This window comes from Patella vulgata, chromosome 5 (genome assembly GCF_932274485.2).
Source record: "Patella vulgata chromosome 5, xgPatVulg1.2, whole genome shotgun sequence".
NCBI lineage: Eukaryota > Metazoa > Mollusca > Gastropoda > Patellidae > Patella > Patella vulgata.
In genome coordinates this window covers 38,010,866-38,029,215 of record NC_065883.2, presented here as the reverse complement: position 1 = coordinate 38,029,215, position 18,350 = coordinate 38,010,866, and the positions used below count along the sequence as shown (strand labels likewise).

Genomic DNA, 18,350 nt, shown 5'->3' with positions numbered 1-18,350 from the left:
TTAACCAGGAAATTGGTCGCATGTTTTTGAGCTGGCATGACCGCACGTAACCGATTGGTATCGTTTGCGTGAAATTTTGTGGCCTGAAAAGGAACCTAGATCTTAATGATAAAGATAGGTTGCCAGCAACAAAACATACGCCCAAAGCAGCTAAATCGTCAGAGCAGTTGACAAGGGTTGTCGCATATTTATTCTTTTGTAGGTAATTAGGGGAATTTAAAGGGACAATAACACTCTTGCTGGCTTGACAGCTCCAGTAAATAAGTATTAGCCTTATTCTAAGTATTAGATGTTTAAGTGTCCTACCTGTTGTGTAAATTATCCATTACATCCTATTTTACTTGTCCAGAGGGTTCGAAAATATTTTTAAATCCAAGTCACATTTGAAAAGTTTTACATTAGGCTTTTCAAATCATTTAGTTGAATTTTTCCAATTTTTTAAATTAGGTATGTTAAGATGAAATTTGTATCATCAATTAATTGGAATACTGTAAATAAAATAAACCCAAGTACGAACAATCCAAACCATTAGACAAAATTCGAAGTCCTAAAAAAAAACCGTATAGGCAAAATAGTGTAATAAGACAAAATAGTGTAATCAGCATATGGACTGTTCACCGTGTACAAAATACACGACAAACAGTGGTAACAGGTGTCCGGAAGAGTAAGCTTACCCTGCCTAGCGCCACACCCGCCATAACTGCATCCAAACTATTAGACGAAATCTAAGCAAAATAGCGTGATTGGCCAATGGACTATCAATGACAGCCTACACCGGTTGTGTCCCCAAAACAAACGGTATAGGCAAAATAGTGTAATCAGGCAAAATAGTGTAATCAGCAAATGGACTGCTCGCCGTGTACAAAATACACGACAAACAGTGGTAACAGGTGTCCGGAAGAGTAAGCTTACCCTGCTTGGCGCCACACCCGCCATAGCTGCATCCAAACTATTAGGCGAAATCTCGGTAAAATAGCGTGATTGGCCAATGAACTATCGGTATGCAAAATGCATGTGATGAACAGTGTTAACGATGTAGTAGACAGACATTAATAGTACAATTTGTTGACCAGAATAAAGATTGGGACATATTATTCTGTTACATCAAGAGTGGTATTGAGCCTTTAATAGACAATTTCATACAGATGACATCATAATTTTCGTCGATTGAGGGTTCACAAGGTTCTAAAAACTAAAACAAGGGCCGTAACTCTGGAAGTAATCTACAGAAATTGTTGAAATTCAACAGGCTTTTTCGTTTTACTAACTCAAATAATGCATATGTGACCCCCCCACAGCATACAAAGTCACAATGACGAAATTTTGAAAATTGAGTTATTGTTATTTCACATTCTCCAACTCATTACCTTCAATTTGATGTATAAGTTTGTTTGAATTGGGCAAAAATTGACTGAGCTGTGTCCATTAGAAGCTACCCAACTCACAAAAGTAAGTTTTGAGAAAAAGTCAAAGATTTGGTATGTTCCAAAACAAAATCCCATAGCAACCAGGCCATTTATCTGCTGTTTTGTCGTTGAATATATCTTTCCATGGGTTTTCAGGGGTGCTGAAGACGAAAATCGTAGTAAAAATTTGATCCAACTATTTCCGCAATTTATTTGCTATATTTTGTTGTTTAATATGTTTTTTATTTGGGATTTTAAGGGTGCTGACGACGAAAATCGTAACAAATGCACTAGATTCGTAACGAAACATCCACAACACATACAGCATAATATTCACATGATAGTGTTATACTGAAGAACAATCTATACATTAGTAGTCTGTTGTGTATAATATAACTTTAGTGAGATCTCGTCAATTAATTAGCACCTTAGTGCCAGCTAGTGGTCAGGAGATTAAGATTGTTGATTGGATAATCATCAAAGAAGCCGCCACAGCTGTACGCATGTTCATTTAACAAGTGAATTAAAATAAGATTTTGCGTGTACGATATGTCTATTATTATTTTCAGGTACCGTGACGTTATCAAAATATGAGTCCCTATAGAAATGTCAATTTCATAGTCAAGAAATGCTTACGTTCACTTTCGTGCATTTTGGCTTTGATGTAAATATCAACATTATTCAGAGGATACTCAATGACAGACTGAGAATCGTCGCATTTCGGCTCATTGGTCGTTCTCATTTTTTCGCCCCACTGTGATAAGAGAATTTTAAACAATAATATCCCAGATGTATTCCTTACTTTGCATGCCGTATGAAGAAGCGACGGTAAACGGAATTCAGCTATCAATAAAATTCTCTTCGAAAAGAAAATTATTGGCCATTTTGTTTATTTCCATTTAAGGCCTATAGATTATTTTTTTAAAGATGATATGAGATATCAAATAATCACCACTTGGATTAATTATTCGGAGTAAATAATGAGTTGTCGACGGCTTTATCATTGACCAGTGACAGTTGATTAGTAATAGTGTTACTCAATGACACACACCAGCTTGTAGATTAATTTACATCATCAGCCACGTGGTTTCGAATTTGTTTTTTTCTGCCACTTATCAGAGTGAATCGCATGTAAGTACCCAAAAACATTATCACCAAAACCAAACATTTATGGATAATGTCTTGCACGCGGTGTCTGGGCCAATCAGCAAAGGAGTTGTGTGGACAGCATGGCAACAGACGGAGTTTATTTATATTTTTGGAGGGTTTTAAAACTTGATTGTATCCGTTCAAAATCAATTCATCGACAATATTTTGATCATATTTATAAACTAGAGATGCTCCGCTTTACAACGATGCCAATTGTTATGCAAGAGGAATGACCGGTCATCCCGTTGTGAGCGAAGACAAATTACTAATTTCGCCGAGAATTTTAAGAAATAGGACAGATTTAAGAATATGGTACTCTTACAAAACGTTCAAATACAGGTGTTTTAAAATGTTTTATTACTATTTTGATCTTCTGTGTCGATAGATAGTATATTTAGAGACTCATTTTTGTGAAAATCTCAATTTCGTTCAAAATCAATATTTTCACTTATTTTGTCTTTATCTCATTATTGATTCTCGTGCATTCCGACTCGTTTAGATGCGGTCGGTCACATATAAATTTCATACAGATCAGATGATAACTTTTGCCATTTGAACGTTCAACAAAGTAAAACAAGGGCCATAACTCTAGAAGTAATTGACGGAAATTGCTGACATTCAATAGGATTCTTCATTTCACTAATTTAAATGATGCATATGAATTTCATACAGATTAAGTGGTAACTTTTGTCGTTCAAGAGTTCACAAGATTAAACAAAGGTAAACAACTCTAGATGTAATTAACAGAAATTTGCTGAAACTCAATAGGCTTGTTCATTTTACTAATACATATAAATTTCATACAGATCGGATAATAACTTTTGTCATTCGAGCATTCACAAGGTACAACAAAGTGAAACAAGGGACATAACGGAAATTGCTGAAATTCAATAGGCTTCTTCGTTGCACGAATTTAAATGATGCATATCAATTTCAAACAGATCGGATGATAACTGTTGTCATTAGATAGTTCACAAGATTCAACAAAGTGAAACAAGGGCCATAACTCTAGATTTAATTAACGGAAATTGCTGAAATTCATTAGGCTTCTTTGTTTTACTAATTTAAATGATGCATATAAATTTCATACAGATCGGTTGATAACTTTTGTCGTTAGAGCGTTCACAAGGTGCAACAAAGTGAAACAAGGGCCATAACTCCAGAAGAAATTAACAGAAGTTATTGAAATTAAATAGCTTCTTGGCTTCTTCATCTCACTAATGCAAACAACATATATCAATTTCAAAACAATCAGATGATAAATGTAGTCTGTAGAGTGTTCACAAGAAATTGTGGACGATGGACGGATGGACGGACGGACCGACGGACTGGGGCAACGGCAATATACGACCACATTTCCATGTGGGCGTATTAAAACATAAATTTAAAAGTTTCGTCCAATCGGATAAAAACTGTGGCCTCTAGAGGGTCCACAACCTTAATATACCATATTTTTACACTATTAGCGTACAAGGGGCGGCCATTTTGTCTGAAGTTTTGGTCCAATTCACGAAATTCAAACTCAACCATCATTAGGGTGTAATGGTGATATACTAAAACGTTTTTTTTAAAATCGGATTAAAATTGTGACCTCTAGAGGGAAAACAAGTTAAAGGGCGATTTTTCGTACAATCAGGGGCCATAATTCAGGAAGTTACGATCCGATATGCATTTATATCGAAAGGAACGAAGATCTTTGGGATATAAACATGCATTTCAAGTTTCATCAAAATCAGATGAAAATTGTGACCTCTAGAGGGTCCACAACCTTAATATACCATATTTTACACTATTTGCATACATGGGGTGGCCATTTTTTTGTCTGGCAGGTTTGGTCCGATTTTCACATGCCAATATCGAAAGGAACCAAGATCTTTGGGAGATAGACCTATATTTCAAGTTTCGTCTAGAGTGTCCACAAACAAATTGTGGACGGACGGACGGACGGACAGGGGCAACGATAATATACGTCCACATGAAAATACCATATTTTACACTATTTGAGACATGGGGCGGCCATTTTGTCCGGCAGGATTGGTCCGATTTTCACATGCCAATATCGAAAGGAACCAAGATCTTTGGGAGATAGACCTAAATTTCAAGTTTCGTCAAAATCAGATAAGAATTGTGACCTCTAGAGTGTCCACAAACAAATTGTGGACGGACAGACGGACAGGGGCAACGACAATATACGTCCACATGAAAATGTGGGAGTATAAAAAACAACTCTCCACAAATTATCATATAAATTCACCTGTCTACACTGATAAAACAACAAGTAAACACAGTCCAACTTAAGGTCAATATCAATGAAACAAACCTTTCTGTCTTACCTTAATACTGTCATTAATTCTCTGTACTAACCAAGAGAACATTCTACTATAGAAAGCTTTACATACGGCATCTCGAGCATAATACGCCTGTAAAACAGTAAAAAACAAAACAGCGGCTGCCAGGCTGGATACGCCCACATTTTCAAGAGATGGATAGAGAACATGCTGAGCAAAAAGCGATTTTTCGTAACATCAAGGGCTATAATTCAGGAAGGTACGATCAAGTATGTGCGAATATTGACAGGAACCAAGATTTTTGGGTTATAAACAAGTATTTCAAGTTTCATTAACATCGGATCAGAATTGTGACCTCTAGAGGGTCCACAACCTTGATATACCAGATGTTTACACTATTTGTGTAGACTGGCGACCATTTCATGAAATTCGAACTCAACCAACAATATGGTGTAACGGTGACATATTCAACCAGTTATTTAAATCAGATAATAATTGTGACCTCTTGAGGGACCACAAGCTAAAAACGTGATTTTTCGTACGATGGGCTATACCGGAAAACACCATGTTATACTGAATACCGGAAAACACCGGAAAAACACTAAATACCGGAAAACATACTAAATACCGGAAACCACCCTAAATAGGTAACCCGGAGAAGGGCTATACTATAAACCGGAAACTATCCCTATCCCTAACCCTAACCCAGGCACACAGAGGACCAGGCTCCCGGTTACCTATTTAGGGTGCTAGTCTCCGGGTTACCTATTTAGGGTATTTTCCGATATTTAGTGTGTTTTCTGTTTTTTTAGTGTTTTTCTGGTGTTTTCCGGTATTCAGTATAAAATGGTGTTTTCCGGTTGTTTTCCTGTGTTTTCCGGTATATAGTATTGCCGCGTACGATCAGGGGCCATAATTCAGGAAGTTATGATCCGATATGTGCGAATATCGAAAGGAACCAAGATCCTTGGGTTATAAACATGCATTTCAAGTTTCATCAAAATCGGGTGAAAATTGTGACCTCTATTAGTGTACGAGGGGCGGCCATTTTGTCCGTAAGTTTTCGTCCGAAATTCAAACTCAATCATCATTACGGTGTAAATGTGATATATTCACACGTTCATTTAAATCGGATAAAAATTGTGACCTCAATAGGGTCCACAAGCTAAAAACACGATTTTTCGTACAATCAGGGGCCATAATTCAGAAAGTTACGATCCGATATGCGCGAATATCAAAAGGAACCAAGACCTTTGAGTTATAAACTTATATTTCAAGTTTCAACAAAATCGGGTAACAATTGTGACCTCTAATAGGGTCCACAAGCTAAAAACGTGATTTTTCGTACAATCAGGGGCCATAATCCATGAAGTTACAGTCCGATACATGCCAATATCGAAAGGAACCGAGATCTTAGGGAGATAAACCTATATTTCAAGTTTCATTGAAACGGATAAGAATTGTGACCTATAGAGTGTCCACAAACTTTTTGTCTGTCAGGTTTGGTTCGATTTTTACGAAATTCGAATTCAACCATCCTTAGGGTGTAACGATGATATATTCAAACTTTTTTTTAAATCGCATAAAAATTGTGACCTCTATTGGGTCCACAAGCTATAAACGTTATTTTTCGTACAATCAGGGGACATAATCCATGAAGTTTTGGTCCGATACATGCCAATATCGAAAGGAATCAAGATCTTTTGGAGATAAACCTATATTTCAAGTTTCGTCAAAATCGGATAAGGATTGCGACCTGTAGAGTGTCCACAAACAACGGCAATATACGTCCACATGAAAATGTGGGCGTATAAAAAAGAGCAGAAAATGCCAATTATCCAACTTATTCAAGATACAGATGAAACTACACACTGAAGTTTCATTACTCTCACTTAAACATACATTATGCAAGAGCTAAATCTGCCTATTGTTTGTCTATTGTTTGTCTGAAATGTTATCTAATTATTAATTAACTTATCCAGACCATAATCAACTCTCTATGCCATCGCTAGCCTGCGATATTTAGTGGATTGGAATACATTTTTTGAAAAATAATTAAATGTAAAAATGGATAATCGAGACTTTGTTTTTTATCATCCCAACTTTAATAATGATGATCGAGACTAGCCTAGAATTGAAAAGCTAATATCTCAATTCAAAGTGGAGCAATTTAAAATTTTCAGCAATTCTATTTACGTTATCTATTTTTTAACTATTATAGTGAGTGCTGTCAACTCCTTATCTAATCTCCCATAATGCTCCTTTAATTAGATTCAAATTTATCATGTCCAAAACTTCATAATAAGCAGAAAATGCTCATCGCTGAAATTTGACAGGCTGATTCGTTTTTCTAATTTAAATAATGCATATAAATTTCGTACAGACTGGGTGATAAATTTTGTGGTTCGAACGTTCACAAGGTTAAACAAAGTAAAACAAGGGCCATAACTATAGATGTAATTGACGGAAATTCCGGAAATTCAATAGGCTTCTTCTTTTTACTAATTTAAATGATGCATATAAATTTCATACAGATTGGATAATTTTTGTTGTTAGAGCATTCACACAGTGCATCAAAGTTAAACAAGGACAATAACTCCAGAAGAAAATAACGGAAATTAGAGAAATTAAACAGGATTCTTCATCTCACTAATGTAAATAACATATATATCAATTTCAAAACCATCAGATGATAAATGTAGTCTGTAGAGTGTTCACAAGAAATTGTGGACGATGGACGGGGGAGACGGCAATATACGACCACATTTCCATGTGGGCGTATAAAAAAGATCTTTACTAAGTTTGAACATTTTAGCTTAATTAGAAACAGAGTTATAAAGATTTAATACAGGTAAAATATGACCTCAAGTAGATAAAATAACATCCTGATTTATTCTAGTTTACCCAAAAAGATACTTACCTCAGCAGATTTTAAATCTGTTTTAACTTTATCACCTTTAACCTCCACAGTTCTTTGAGTTAATGCTGTAGCTAATATACCTTTACTGCATCCTAACAATTCACACACCTCTTGTACCTCTATAACACAATATATTAATAAATTCATTACTACATGTTGGTATATCCATCTTGGAACATGTAAAAGACCATTCAACATAACTGTATAGGCAGTGCAGTACATCTGATGAGGCATTTACAATGATCAATATATGTGAACAAGAATAACGTACCGTTTTCAGCACCAATATCACAGCCATCTGTACCATCATTATTATCTTTAGGTGTAAATTCTATATTACCAAGTTTTAATACTGTAGATACTAGTTTTAATACTTGGTTTATTTCATCTGATGTAAATCCTATTACTTCCATACCATTCTACAATAAATATATATCAATACATATATATTTAGGCTTTCACCTTTGGTGAAAGGCTATTGCTATTACTAAGATTATTATTATTCTTCATTATTATTATTATTTTTTTTTTGGGGGGGGGGATAGCTTATTTCTCAGCAACTATAAGAGATAGAGGTCTGATGTTTGGTTTTCTCTTGGGAAACAGGGTGGTGGTTAGTGCTTAAAGATTACATTCCCGGGTACAAACTGGGGGATTTGATGATATATTTGAACTAAAAACATATTCAAACTAATTAATTTATCATAGTTTTGCTTCAAATCCTTCTCAGAACATTGCAATTGTTGGGGAATACCCTGGCTATAAAAAATCGATCAAAATAGGCCATGTTTGTGTCACGTGACTTATCTCTCTTGGTACCTAGCACGCCGGAAAAATTGCATATTTTGTGCTAAAACATAAAATCCCCGGACATGACGAAACTCTGTGCGTGTCGTGATGTAAACTGTCGGGTATAATAAAATTAACAGTGTTCAGTAGCCCACAAATGGAAATCACTGCCAATTAATTATCCTTGTGTATATTGCCCTAATCACAATCAACAGACGATTAAGATCAAACAGATTAAAAGCTTAACATTTAATCAATTTATTTAGGTGTGTGTGTTTTGTTTTATAATTAGTAATACTGTGATCATTCTTTAGGTCGCATGCCAGTGTGCCCACTTTTCTAATAAAAACAAATCTTGTTGTAACTATAATTATCCCATTATTATTTGTATGTTATATTTTTATTGAATTGTAAAATGTGATGTATGATATATCAAACAGAGAAAAATAAAAACTTTATACAGTAATATCTATATTTTTTTCCTTCCAAGTACCCACTATCAACTAATCCTAATCTGCTTAATACACTAATCAACTTAATTCTTAATTGGACTTAAAGTCACAATTTCATATTTTCTTAGAAAGTCAAAACATAATTATTTCTATGTCTTTTGCTCAATAGATTGTCAATTCACTATTATACAACAATAGGTGTCATTCTCACACTTAAAACTCATTTACACCGGAAATAATAACACAATTACCGCCCTTGTTTTCTTTTCTCCACCATGGAGTTGCTATCCTCAAACGTTTGAATTTGAAGAGGAAACTGATATTTTTGCCAATTTCTCATCCAGGCGTAACAACCAAAGATAATCAAACATTACAAGCTAAGTAGAAATTCACAAAATATCAAGATTTACTCAAATAAATAAAGTGGGCGGCTTTATTTGTTGCAGTAAATCGACATCCAACTTTCATTCAAAATCTCAAATTATTACCTGAAGTAATTCTTTGTTTACATAAAAAAACAATATGGCGACTACAAGCTATGTTGAATGTCTGTTAAACACAAAATGGGAACGTACGACTGGCGTTTGAAAATGCCAGCGATGCAGAAATGGCGTGCAAAATTGAAAAATTAAACGGGGTAGAAGTGGTAATTGCCCCACCCCTATCTCTCATCCAGGAGCATGGCATTATTGATGCTGTACCAGGTGAATAGTCAAACGAAGAACTTTTAGACGATTTGCAAAGTAATGGATATCATATTATAAATGTATATAGGTACAGAATCCCAGATGGCAAAAATATCGGGAACCATACAAGTCAAGTTTAAAAAGGGACAGTTCCCAGAAAAAATAAAATTAGGCTATTAGATAAGAACAGTATACCCGTATATTCCCCCCGTGTCAAAATATGTCTAAACTGTCAAAAGTTTGAACATAACGAGTCTCACTGCAAGGCTAAAACAGCGTGCGAGAAATGTTCAGACTCGCACAGCAGTAATACCTGCTCATCTGAAATATTAAGATAGGTTGCCAGGCAACAAAACATACGCCCACAGCAGCTAAATCGTCCGAGCGGCCGACAAGGGTTGTCGCATATTTATTCCTTTGTAGGTAATTGGGAGCCTTTACAAGACAGTTCCATACAGATCAGATTATAAATTTTGTCGTTTGAGGGTTTACAAGGTTCTACAAACTGAAACAAGGGTCTCAACTCTGGAAGTAATCTACAGAAATTGTTGAAATTTGACAGGCTTTTTCGTTTTACTAATTTAAATAATGCATATAAATTTCATACAGGTCACATGATCACTTTTGTCATTGAAACGTTCACAATCGCCATAACTCTAGAAATTATTGACGGAAATTGCTGAAATTCAATAGACTCGTTTCACAAATTTAAATGATGCATATAAATTTCATACATATCGGATGATAACTGTTGTCATTAGAGTGTTCACAAGATTTCACTAATTTAAATCATGCCTATAAATTTCACAAAGATCGGGTGGTAACTTTTGGTGTTAGAGCGTTAACAAGGATCAATAAAGTGAAACAATGGCCATAACTCTAGATGTAGTAAATAGAAATTGCTGAAATTCAATAGGCTTCTTTGTTTCACTAATTTAATAATGCATATGAATTTCAGAAAGATCGGATGATAACTTTTGGAGTTAGAGCGTTCACAAGGTTCAATAAAGTGAAACAAGGGCCATAACTCTAGATGTAATAAACAGAAATTATTGAAATTCAATAGGCTTCCTCGTTTCACTAATGTAAACAACATACATCAATTTTAAAACAATTGGATGATAACATTTGTCGTTGAAGTGTTCACAAGAAATTGTGGCGTATAAAAATGTGTCAACTGTGGCGGGAGTCACAAGTCAAATTACAAAAGTTGCACTAAATTCATTGAAATAAAAGAAATTCTCAGAATTCAATATACAGTGCACTCTGTCACATCCGACATCGTACGGGATTCGTTACAATGTCGGATTACCCAGTTTTCTCAAAACCGGAAATATTGTAAATTCGAAAACCGGAAGTATTATTATAATGTAGCTTCGAACATAGAACTTCGAATCACCAGAATGTTATTCCCTTTAAAGGGACAATAACACTCTTACTGGCAGCTCCAGCTCCAGAAAATAAATAATAGCCTTATTCTAAGTACCGTAATAGATGTTTAAGTGTCCTACCTGTTGTGTAAATTATCCATTACATCCTATTTTACTTGTCCAGAGGGTTCGAAAATATTTTTAAACCCAAGTCACATTTGAAAAGGTTTACGTTAGGCTTTTCAAATCATTTAGTTGAAGTTTTCCAATTTTTTAAATTAGGTATGTTAAGATGAAATTTGTATTACTAATTAATTGGAATATTGTAAAATAGTACAATTTGTTGACCAGAATAAAGATTGGGACATATTATTCAGTTACAACAAGAGTGGTATTGAGCCTTTAAAAATGATAAACCTTTCTGTACATTCAAAGCTTTATTACATTAATTTTTATTTCATTTAACATGCGTAGGCATTTTGAATAGGTCAAGTCTGTCGTTAATTTATCTTTTTCGCCGTCTTCAGTTGATCGCAGTCTTGTCTTTGCTTTCACGTGTTCATTGATAATGGGTGTACTCGATTGAACGTTCCGGAATTGAATTCTCTCAATCCCAAAAATAGTGAAAATCGAGTGAAAATGGGTACTTCGGGCTACAAAGCATGCGTCGACTGGATAAATAAATATCTCATCCAACCATGCAGCCGAAACCTGTTTGTCGTGTTTAATTACGTCACAATTCTACTCACACCACCTCCGTCGTCGGGACTGACAGAACTGTGACAGGGCTGAATTCTGCGTCACTCTATTGCAATTCTGTCAATTCGGGACGTTCCGGACTGTGAATCGAGCATCCCCAGGTCTTCGTCACACGGTTCGAAGAGATCCGTAGGGTGACCAAACTTATAGGTTATTTAGGTTCAATCGGCATGCGCAACGAATGTTTCCAAAAGGTGCTAGAAATATTTTTAGGACTGAATTCGGGGGAAAATTCGTGGATATTCTTGATTATTTGTTACAACTGTCGTACAAGAGATTACAATTATCAAAGTAATCAACAAAGACCCACGGTAGCGAGTTTTAATCTCACAGATAATTGATTGGTGATTGCTTGTTAATCTTTTGCGGCTTCACACCCATCCAGTTTTAATCTCACGGATAATTGATCGGTATGTGTTTGCTTCACACTACCTATTGAAGGCCGGATTATACGGTGTCGATTCAATGGAAATCGTATGACGGGATGGCTGATTGATGTCGTAATCCGGAACATACAGAGGTCGAATTACCCAGAGATTTTTTGACTGAAGTAATAAGGAAATAAATCGGGACATATAAATGGTGACGGATGTAACAGAGTGCCGGAGTGATCAGGGGTCAGATGTGACAGAGTGCACTGTACCAAGAACATTTCTTTCAGAGAAGCAAAATTAATTTTAATGTCCTCCAGGGACACAGGAGAAGCGAACGTTGGAAGGCAAAATATAGTAATTGAAAAATCAAACTTAAAGATACATCATGGGAGATTCGATAACGAGTTGGCAGTTCTCACTATAATAGTTAAAAACTAGATAACATAAAGGCAATTTGCTGAAAATTCCATTCAAATTGATCCACTATGAACCGAAAACTAAGTGAATGAAATTCCTGCCTAGCCTCGGTCATCATTACTAAAGTCAGTACAATAAACAGCATAGTCTTGATTATCTATTTAATAGTTTAATCGAGAAGGAAAGTTATGCAGTAAATCGGCTCACAATCCACTTAAGATCGCAGGCTAGCGATGCCATCTAAAGTTGATTATGGTCTGGATAAGTTAATTAATGTCTAATTAATAATTTAGATAACATTTCAGGCCTAAAGAAAGACCTGCAATAGACAGATTTAGCTCTTGCATAATGTATGTTTAAGTAAGGAAAAACAAACAGAATCAAATAGCTATTACACCCCAACATTCAAAGACAAAAACTCTTTTTACGAATTTTTATTAAAAACGACACTGGGGGTAATCACTTGTATAAAAAATCAAACGGACAAGGACTCGGTAATTAACATCATAAAGCAAAGTACTAAAAAGTTTATTATCGACAACAATCTCGAAATTAACTCAATACTCAATCAAACAATAAAGAGTACAATGCTGAATCGGATATTGAGGTTTGTGACGAAGACATCCCAACTAATCAGTCAGACGATAACTTCTCACATGCAGCTAAAAAAAAGAAAACATCCCAACTAATCAGTCAGACGATAACTTCTGACATGCGGCTAAAAAGAAGAAAACAGCTGATAATAGCTCAACCGCTAATCGATCAAAGGGAGGGCAAATCACCCTTGAAAAGGAAATTAGTGAAACGTACAGCGTCTGCCCTTGTTCATGTCGAGGCTGCATCAAACAAAGGACATGGGCATAAAAACAAGAAGAATTCTAAAGTTACTGACAAATTAAACAAGAAAAATACTAACGGTTTTTCTAACTGGCTCATTAATAAGAATTAAATTCCTCCAATCAAAATATTCAATAAGTTAACCATAATGCAATTAACCCTTTCATTCCGTCTACCCGGTAGTACCGGGTATAATAAAATGTCGTTAAAATGCGCGTACCCGGTATTACCGGGTACTCAGTATGGCCCTCGCTAAAATTAGCGCCGTAGCTGCAAGTGTCATCTATTGTATTTTGTATGCACTAGAACATATTTCCACGTGTTTCAAAGCGGAAAACCGTAAAATGGTGGAGTGCATAGTGACAACGCAGACGATGCAATCTCGGCGAAGTCGTGAATGGCATCTTCGCTGACCAAGACAGTGTGGACAATTTCGAGGCTGGTACTGATACACATAATTCGTTTCCAGTTAGTTGATAATAATAGTAGTCAGGACAGTGATTGGTAGTATGAAGTGCATGATTTGTTGCGCAATCTTTCGCCTATGGCTATGTCTCCCGTGCATGATGAACAAGCCCAGTGTGAACATAATAGCCCTACATGTATGTAGTATGTCTTTAGTAGATTCTGACGATAATTCTGATGTTGATAATAATGCTGGCCTGCTGGATCGTATAAAACGTAGGCAATTCCTGAGTCCCGAACGTGTAGATCTATTGACTGACTATAGTGATAATGATATGGGACATGAGGATGAAAGTGAAAGTAAAAACAAGGTATAGCAATCCGCACGTGGTCATGGCAGTGGGAGATGTGTTGTGCGTGTTCGTGGTTGCATTGCTCATGGCTGCTATTGATATTTTTGTTCATTTTATATATCTTTATCAAAATCGTGTTGAAAAAACAATATCCCATAAGTATTTCATGGAGAGAAATTCGTTTTCGTGTTAGCTTTAGTGAGAATTGAAAAATCCAAAATGGCCGCCATGACGTCACGTGACATACATGATTATGCAAATTTCCAAAATTCTATTTTTTTCTCTTAGCCCAACATCATGCTCATCCAAACACACATAAAAGCTTCCATAATAGTCCGGTGGCTGAAGGGGGGGAATCGCCACCCGAGCTGTGAATTTATGACACCAAGTTTTTGTAGACCAGTTTTTTGCGTAGATTTCGAATCTGGGTGGTGATCAGGCGTTTGAGGGTGCGTTTTCGAGATATAGGGGGTCAAATGTCTACAATGGGGGGGGGGTGATGTCATTATGTTGACGTAATATATTAATAAAACATAAATTTCTAAGACTGCCCATCTATAAATAACTGTTTATGATGCTCCTGGACAACTGCTTTGATTTGTGGGGAGGTGGGGTGGGGATAGCAGGTGTGTGTGTGTGTGTGGAGGGGGGCGGGTCATTATGTTGACATAATATATTAATAAAACATAAATTTCTAGGGCTGCCCATTTTTAAATAAGTGTTTATGAAGCCCCTGGACAGCTATTTTGATTTGTGAGCGATGCCGATGAAGTTCAAAGAGGTGACCTAGATTCGGCCAACGAAGAATTTGTCAACGGGAGAATCAATCCAGATTTAGATGAGTGAGTTTTGTTTACTATTTTACTTTTTACATCCGAAACAAACGTAAGCTTGATGATGATAATTATTTAATTGTAGATTGTATGCCCATTTCTAGCATGAAATATCCATTTAGCATCGAATTATCGGTAAATTAGCCCAAATATGTAGGCCTAAAATGTAATGGCAATTTTTTTTTTTCTTTTTTTTCTAACACTATTTATTCAATAAATATTTACATAATATAAATATAATATGTATAAATCTGGGATCTGAAAACAAGCCGGGGCTTATATAAATTCATCCCCCTATTTACAACAATATAAATACAGTGTTTGAAATTATAATCATAAATTATATAACGGTTTAAATTTACAAAGAAAAATGTATACTCTCAATGTTGCAATATTATATCGGACATATCGTAGTTTAAGTACAAAGGGGGTTAATATACAGAAAGTAATGTAATGTAATGTAGTGTAATGTGGTGTAATGTGGTTAGCGAAGCAATTATTTGATGATGTTGATAGTAGTGGGGAGGTGTGCGAACCCAAAATTGTGGATGGGGGAGAGAGAGAGAAATTCTGAAGTCTAATATCTAAAACGAGAAATGAAAAGCATCCGAGGGTAACACAAAAAAAAAAAAAAGAACAAAAAAAACCCAAATGAAAACGATAAGTATCATCATTCTAAGCAGAAGAACCAGCAGGACATATTAATTGTCACCATTCGAGCAAGATGGTGTTAGTAGAATCAGCAGGACACGATAAGTATCAACAGTCAAGAGTCAAGAGACAGTAGGTGAATACAAAGGGGTGCTGTAAATAAGACCAGCAGAACAGGATGAGTATCGTCAGTCGATAAGTATCAGGACATGGACGGATTATCAATCAGGGAACAATGAATAAAATAAAATAAAATCAGGTGACGGTAAGTAAAACTCACCATGACACGCTATGTATAATTAATGAGGAGACGACAATTTAAACCAGCAGGACACGATAAGTATCATTAAGACACGATAAGTGTCACCAATCTAGAGACCCAAAATAAACCAAGCGTCACACAATACGTATCAGGACAGGATATGTATCATCAGTTATATAACAATAACTAAACCCACCATAACGCGATAGGTATTATCAATAAAAAAGACGGTAAATATCATCTACGATAAAGGCCGCCTATCAAAAGGTTGTAAATCAAACCAGCAGGACACGATAATCAGCAACATACCGTAAGTAAAATTATCGGGACAGTTGGAAGCGGTAAGTATCAAAATCAGTAAACGGTAAGTACTTTGTTTAATTTTTACTTAAATCTATTGGATCGGTTTATGAATAACTGAACTGCGGTAAAGATTTCTATATTTGTTGAAGATGTCAAGAGGTTGTTTCCATATAACAACGTTCTAATCTCCCGGTGTGTATATGGTAATAGTAATATAGTTTCTTGTCTTTGTCTAGTAAAGTTGGAGCAGTATGATAAATAATGTTCGCTGTTCTCCATAGTGTGACTGCATGTACACGATGGATTGTCGGAAATATTCATTAAGAACTTGTGGTAGTTCAGACAACTTTTTTGACATCTAAGTCTAGTGTGAATAATTTGGAGTCTTCGATCTCCTTGGTAGTAGTGTTTAGGGGTCATTTGGTCGCTTTTGTTTTGTAAAGACATCTTTCGAAAATTTTACCAATGCAGCTTAATAGAGATATTGGACGGTAGTTGTTGATTGAAGATGGTGTACCCTTTTTTAATATAGGTGTAACATGGGCCTCTTTCCATTGATCAGTTAAATAGAGTGGGTTAGCCAGACTGGTGCAACATGATTTAAGGAATTTGTGATTAATACAGTCTGGCCCTGAAGCTTTACCTACTGTGAGTGATGTGATAATATCTCGGATTTCAGATTCCTTGAAACATGCAGTAAAATAATTATTCAGTGCATTAGCTTTATCAATCGCATCATATAATATTTTGCCTTGTTCATCTACAAGTGGAGGAATAAAACTTTTATTCTGCTTAGAATTTAGAATATTTGTTTTTACCAGTTTCCACCATTTCTTTTCAGTAAAATTGTTTTCATTGATTTCATGATCGATTTGTTGATAGAACTCGGTTTTTACCCTCCTTACTTTGCCAGTTACATGATTTCACTGATATCTAAACTTAGCCCAGTCTATTGGAAGATTTGAGCGCTTTGCTTTCTTGTGAAGACGATTTCGCTTAAGAATAATTCGGCGAATATAACCATTCATTCAAGGGCTATCCCAGGGACGTACAGGGATTTTTTTGTGTGGTACATACAAATCAATACCTTTTGAGAAGATATTAGAAATGTTGTTTACTAAAACATTTGGAAGTACATCTTTTTCAACGTATATATGATTCCAGTTGAAATTGTTATAAAACCGATTACTATTTTCAATGTCCACAAATTCCTAGTTCCAGATTGTACGAGAATATGCATGATCATGCAGTTTTTCTCTACATATTTCAATTTCTATAGGGCAATGGTCACTCAAACCGGCGTCAAGAACATTTGAGGAAACGATGTGATCTGGACAGGAAACGAGACACAGATCAAGAAGACTTGATGAATAGGGCGTTATACGTGTTGGGCTTGCGATGAGTTGTTGTAGGTTTCAAATATCTTACAAGTAGGATAACGTAATGTATCGTAGTTAAAGTCACCAAGAATAATACAGTGTTTGTTATCTTCCTTGGCTAAAGAAAAGCTTTCTTCTATAGCAGCCCAATGTGCCACCGGAGAGTTGGGCTTACGGTAGAAGGAACTAATAAGAAAATTTCCAGTATTTAGTCTAATTTCTACCCAGATTGCTTTGAAGCCGTTAACATGAAGATCATGTCTTGGAATGAAGTGTATGGAAGATCTAATGTAGATGGCGACGCCACCATAACCGTCATCCCTGTTTAGAACACTAGGTGAATGAAACCCTTGCAATGATAGATTTTCCATATTCATGTTTACTCCAAGCCATGTTTCTGATAGTGTGATGATGTCAGCTTCTTGAAATTCAACCAGGAGATTGTCAACTTTATTTTCAAGACTACGAATATTTAAGTGAATAATCTTAATGTTTCTTGGCCCTGGATTCTGATGGACGTCACCGCATAAGATAAGCAGAAGTAAGTTCAGAGAAGAAATGGAGAAAGAGAGAGTCCCACATTTTGAAGTTCGCACACCCAAAAAGATCAAGTGAAACCTGAAATTGACGTAGTGAATTCGCTAACCACGAAGTCATAAGAGTTTAATAAAATATATAACAACAGTATTAGTACGATTATATCCATTTTTGTTGTGT

The 18,350-nt window shown here is 35.7% G+C and overlaps 1 protein-coding gene across 1 annotated transcript in view; it reads right to left on the bottom strand.

Moving 5' to 3' along the window:
• LOC126820653 (unconventional myosin-Ib) overlaps positions 1-18,350 on the bottom strand; it is a 287,803-nt gene that overhangs the window by 252,586 nt on the left and 16,867 nt on the right. The window contains exons 3-5 of the mRNA XM_050548748.2: positions 8,035-8,182; positions 7,764-7,882; positions 4,889-4,975 (exon numbers count right to left, since the gene is read on the bottom strand). Of these exons, the coding sequence (XP_050404705.1) occupies positions 4,889-4,975; positions 7,764-7,882; positions 8,035-8,182 (354 nt within the window). The remainder of the gene's footprint in view (positions 1-4,888; positions 4,976-7,763; positions 7,883-8,034; positions 8,183-18,350) is intronic.